The sequence below is a fragment of the Callorhinchus milii genome, unplaced genomic scaffold (assembly GCF_018977255.1).
Source record: "Callorhinchus milii isolate IMCB2004 unplaced genomic scaffold, IMCB_Cmil_1.0 Scaffold1, whole genome shotgun sequence".
NCBI classification, from domain to species: domain Eukaryota; kingdom Metazoa; phylum Chordata; class Chondrichthyes; order Chimaeriformes; family Callorhinchidae; genus Callorhinchus; species Callorhinchus milii.
In genome coordinates, this window is record NW_024704742.1 from 75,339,805 (window position 1) to 75,345,804 (window position 6,000).

Genomic DNA, 6,000 nt, shown 5'->3' on the forward strand with positions numbered 1-6,000 from the left:
CTCAATCCACGACTGTTTGTGGGACACTGCTGTGTGCAATTGGCTGCTGCGTTTCGCCCAGAAATATACGTTCAATTCACTTGACAGTATATTCTGTGAAGCGCTTTGAGACGTCAAGAAGATGTGAAAAACGCTATATCAAATGCAAGGATTATTATTATTATTTTTAAGATGATGTGACATCAAGTGCAATGAAAATGTAAGTTATTTCTTAATCAATATGCCACTATTCTGTAATGCTAGAATGATAATTGCAATTGATTAATTTTTGCATGTTTCCTTATCAGGGGAATAATTGAAGCTCGGTTTGTCTATGTATTTGTCCTCGGCATCCTTTTTACGGGAGTTAAAGACTTGTTGAAGTCGCAAGTTGATTTTTCTGACACAGTGACGAAGAGCAGGGGCCTCTGGGAAATATACAGCGGGCTTGTGCTGTTGGCTGCTTTGCTCTTCCGCCCTCACAACTTGCCAGTGTTGTTGTTCATCCTCCTAATTCAGATGATTATGACCCGTTTTATCTGGAAGGCATTGGGATATGATGCGGCTCAAATTACCATCATGCATTACTGGTTTGGCCAAGCCTTCTTTTACTTTCAGGTACCTTTTTATGCAATTCTGCAGTGTTACCAGCAAAATTAAGATATTTCAAGTGGAGTGAGTTCAGTTCTCAACAAATATTTGTGTTGTATTTACACCATAATTTGTTCAATTACATTAACCCAATAAATGTGTATACCCAAGTTGTGGCCCTCAGCATGACCCAAACATTTTAGAAATATTTTCCATAACAGCTATAATATTATCATAACTATTGAGTCAATAACTTCAAAAGAATATGATGTTGATTCATTTTGTAATCTAGATTAATTTCAAGGAGATACATCTGCCCACAAAATACACACAGTCATACCATTTTACATTATATCCTGTGAAACACTTTGAGACATCTTGATGACGTGATAAGGCACTATATCAAATGCACGGATTGTTATTTGACTTAACGTTCGAAGGGACTGACAATGAGTACATTTTCCTGCAGAATCCTTTACGAATTAGCCCTATTGACCATCAAATTAGCCATGTGTTTTTTNAAGCAGAACAACTAACCATCAGCAGTTCTGAGGAAAATGGTAAAAGATTCTCTGGAAGTTGAAGATTATAGACAAGTGACTGAAAGATTATTATTATTAATGAAGCTGATTTCATTCCTCAATCCACGACTGTTTGTGGGGCACTGCTGTACGCAATTGGCTGCTGCATTTCGCCCACAAAGCACACAGTCACTACACTTTACAGTGTGTTCTGTGAAGCGGTTTTAGAAGTCTTGAAGACTTGATAAGCCACTGTATCAATTGCAAGGTTAGTTATTATTATTACAGCCTGCAGTTAGTATCTGAATATGAGGTAAGGCACACCTGTTACCTCAGTCACTTTCCATTAGTCCTGGGTAGGCCAACATAAATTTTACAGACAAAGTGTAGAACATAGTGTCCTTTCTTCTTATCAGCATAGTCTTAGTCAATCAGATTTTTCTGTTTCTTCTTCTCACCCCCCTGCCCATAGTCTGTCTACAAGGCATAAAATTAGACTTTGGTTTCTTTCATCCTTTCATTCGTTGTTTCTAGTACCAATAGTTGGAGCCTTTCTCTAATAAATTTTTCAGTCCTTGAGAACCAGCCACAACAACGTGCATTTATATAGTGCCCTTCATGTGTGGTAGGGTCTTGGGAATGCTGGAAACACAAACAGCTTAATGAACAGACCATTTCTCATGTCTCATTGGTCCAACAACAACAAGATTACATTTGTATAGCGCCTTTCACATTGGGAGGATGTCCCAAGGCGCTGAACAGTGTACAGCATTTCAGACCTGAGCTGGGGTCGGGGGAGAAGGGGAGGGGAAGGGGGGTGCTAATGGCATGGTCGAAGAGGAGGGTTTTGAGGTGGGACTTGAAGGAAGCTAAGGAGGGAGCGAGGCAGACAGGTTGGATGGGAATGTGAGTGAGGGAGGAAAGGTTGATTCCTGTGGGTGAGGGGCCGGTGGACCTTGCGGCGAGAGTGGGGGAAGGGGCAGTCAGAATGGGTGTTGTAGGACAGCCGACAGCGTCTACCACAGTGGGCACGACGGAGAATGTGAAGGGAGGAGCAGAGGGAGGCCGTGGGGGAGTCGAGGAGGGATAGGAGTCGGGGCAGGCGGAGGGAGAGGAGGATTGAGCGGGAGTAGTGGTGGGAAGGGGACGGGGTCGGGAACATCTTGGGGAAGCAGCTCGGGTCCAGACTTCTATTGCACAGTTCAATAGGACACCTATGTCCCAGATGAGTCCAATTCTCTGACATATGAATGCTGATGACCAAATAAGAAAGGGAAACGCATCAATGCTGCGTATGAAATTAAATTGGCAGAAATTCAATTTGCAGCTTTGTTAATTTTACAGAACAGTTTTGTTTTTTCTTTGTAGGGAAATTCAAACAGCATTGCAACTGTGGATATTTCAGCTGGATTTGTCGGCCTTGAGAATTATGTTGAGGTGCCAGCAATCTTCCTCACAGCATTTGCCACATATGCAGGTCCCCTGCTCTGGGCTGTGCACCTTACCTTCTACATGAGCTCAGAAACGAGCAGGTAATAAATTCTATGCTGACAATTTCTTTTGTTAGGGTCAACCTCGAGAAATCATTACTTCATTCCTTCAACCTCCAGATACTCATATTAATTACTGTCAGTCTGTGAAGGGAAATCACCTGGGACAGTGTCCCTAGGAATAAGTCTTTTTGGCACTTGTGTGATATTGCTCTTCTCTCTGATGTGTAAATCTCATCCTGAAGACATTTAGAATATTGTGCTGTCTACGGATTACAAAAAGTGTAGTTTGGGGGGCCAAAACTATTAGTTCTATTAATAGAACTAGTAGTTAATAGAGCTATTAATTTTGTTAATGGTCTATTAATCTAATATTCTCCCAGTCACACCCAGGGAAACAATAAGTTGCAGGTCTCTGCAGTTTATGGGAGCACTAAAATCATTGCTTGTTGAGTGGACAAACGCAAAAATCTGTTTTCATCAATCCTTATCTGTATTAGTAACTTAATGATAACCAAGGTTATGACAGTATCAGTGATCTTGCAATCTATCCATTATCCCTCCTTGATTTAGGTCTTCCTTTATATAATGCCAAAGATATCCGTCCCATCGCTTTTCAAGGAATTCAGTCTTTAGCCATAATTGTGTGAATGAATAATGCCCTTTTATGTAGATAGGTTCCTAGATGGTCCAGTAGGAATTCGCAAAAATTAGTGAACTGAACCCCCAAATACCTTGAGAAATAAAAGAAAGAGATTAAGGGTCAAGCCCAGAAATATTTCTTGCAGTTTATTAAATTTATTTTATCTCATAATTTATTAAAGCGGGAAATTAAACCTCCAACATATGCTTCTGCACTTTAACTTGTGTCCTTCAAAACTATTTTTATTCTATTAAAAAAAATTCAACTGCTATTTGTGCCTCAAAAATGCAGCATATGTAAACTGGAATGATTAAAAATCTTTAGAATTTTGCCTTAGCTTTGCTAAAAATAACATTTCTCTCTCACTCCCAGTCTTCACTCAAAATCTGGGTCAGATTCCAACAGTCAGAAGGCCCAGGAGAATGGTATTGGGGACAAACTTTGGTTTTCACAGAACAAATTTGAAATGCTGTTTGAGTGTAGCAAATACATTTTGTTGATTATTCTTTCAATTGTGTTGACAATACGTTCAGTTAGATTGTGATTCTATGATTTCTGTTCTTACAAACATTAAAACTTCAGTTAATCTTGTTCTGAAAAAAATGCCCTTTTATTCCAGGAATTCTGCTGCAATGGGACACACCTGTTACTGTTATGTTCTGTTGAGAGCAATACCATCTGCAGTGTACATTATTTTGGTTACCTCCCTACGTTACCATCTATTTGTCTGGAGTGTTTTTTCCCCTAAACTGCTTTATGAGGGCATGCATACATTTGTAGCCACAGGAATTTGTGTCGTCTTCACAGCCATGGATCAGAAACGGTTGCTGAAGACCGAATGTTAGGAAAAGGAAGCAAAAATAACTGGTTGGACTTCCTGAATCTGAAGTTCTGGTATTAACATTTATTGAGCTGAAAGCTGTATTGGATAAAGTTTTCAAAGACTCGAATGTATTTAAATTTTTTGATTGTTTTTTGTAAATTAGTTTGTATTTGAAGATTATTCCAGCCCTAGTTTGTATTTGAAGATTTAATAATGAGGAAAATTACATGATCTTTTTATTTATTGTTTTTTAAGGAATTCATTGTTTTGTGGGAAAATACTTCTATTTGGGGTGAAATTAGAGCGTATTAGAGAAAACTGGACATTGTTGCTTTACACAGCTATATTGTCTCTCTAACCCTACCGATTGTGTTGTAAACTAGTTTGTATGAATTAAGATTGTACAGACTTTAACTTTGTTAAAGGCATTTTCAATAAATTAAATTGAAAAGATTAATTCTATAAAAGTAATTAGTTATATATGAGCTCATGTATAAATGAATAAATGAATGAACAAATTAGAATTCCACGTTGCAGTGTTCCATAGTGTCTTTGAAACCAGGTAGAATTATTAAATAGAATACAAATGTTATATTTTTGCTTAAAATTACATCAAGAGATCTTGTGTCTTTATGAAATTACTCCGATTATTAATAATTTCATAGCAAGAGATGGTCCACCATCAACAGTGGATAAATTTACACCTGCTTAGCTTTGCCAGATTCGTCTCTTCTTAGTCCTCAGCTCCTAGAGCCTCCACGTATCTTTCCTCTGCGAGATTTCATTTAGATATTGCACTCAATTCATAAACCTTCACAATCTTTCATACCCTATATCTGCAGTTTCCTGCTCCACCTCAATTCCTGACTACTGCTTATTCTTTACTCTCTCCCTTCCACCATTGATGGCCGAGCCTTCAACCCCTATGACCTTGCTCTTCATTCTTCACATTGCGCCCTATCTCCCGACTCCCAAATTCCTTTAAAACGTATCTCCTTGATCAAACCTTTCGTGAACACCCGCAATCTTCTTTCTTCGGTAATTGTTTGTTTCAAGACATTCAAGAGGCAAGATAGACATAAAAGTGCATTTTGTTGGTAATACAATTATCCTTTTATGTGTTATAGAGTCATTTCAAAAGCGCTTCTCAGGCTATATTGTAAAGTGCAGTGACTATTTTGTGGATGAATGTAACAGCCAATTTGTGCCCAGCAATGTCCCATAAACAGCCATAGAGTGAGTGACCAATTTTATCTGTGGGATTGTTGGCCAGGACAATGGGAGAAACTCCCTTCTCTTCGAAAAATGCCTTGAGATCTTTAACATCCACCTGAATAGGGGGACAGGGCTTTGATTTAACATCTCACACGAAGGGCAACACCTCCGACAATGCAGCACACTCCCAGTACTGCATTGAATTAACAGCTTAGACGATGAATTCCAAGTCGCAATGTGGGATTTGAAACCACAAACTTCTGACTCAGAGGCGAGAGTACAACCAACTGAGCCAAGCTGACACAGTTGGTAGCACTCTTGGGACAACATCAGAAATAACATCTTAGAGGAGATCATTCATCTTTTCCTGACATCTCAACACAGCGCAGTGGTTGGAGAATAGCTATAGCTGAATTACTTAGTAATTTACTGAATTCTAAGGCAGGAGCATTTTCTTACTAAAACGTTCAAATTCAGAGTCTATCTTATATGGTTCCTTACATTTACAGGCTTATCTTTATGTCCACACTGGGGAAAATAATATGAAATAAACTCAGGGATGCAATGTCAGGAAGAAAAAGGTTGTATGCATATAGATGAGGTTTGTGCACGATTTTAGCTCAGTTACAATTTAGAGTTGGAGACTGGGAGAGAGATTGAGACAAAAACACAAGGACAGACGACACAAAATGTGGAGCAAAAAAGGTAATTCATCCCTTCCACAGTTACATGAAACAT

The 6,000-nt window shown here is 38.9% G+C and overlaps 1 protein-coding gene across 4 annotated transcripts in view; it reads left to right on the plus strand.

Annotated features, from left to right (window-relative positions):
- Positions 1-4,576, plus strand: part of pigg (phosphatidylinositol glycan anchor biosynthesis class G) — a 28,393-nt gene extending 23,817 nt beyond the window's left edge. For all 4 annotated transcript variants that reach the window (XM_007891930.2, XM_007891931.2, XM_007891935.1 and 1 more), the window contains 3 exons: positions 288-597; positions 2,460-2,623; positions 3,844-4,576. In XM_007891930.2, the coding sequence (XP_007890121.1) occupies positions 288-597; positions 2,460-2,623; positions 3,844-4,069 (700 nt within the window). In that variant the 3' untranslated portion in view covers positions 4,070-4,576. The remainder of the gene's footprint in view (positions 1-287; positions 598-2,459; positions 2,624-3,843) is intronic.
- Positions 4,577-6,000: the final 1,424 nt, after the last annotated feature.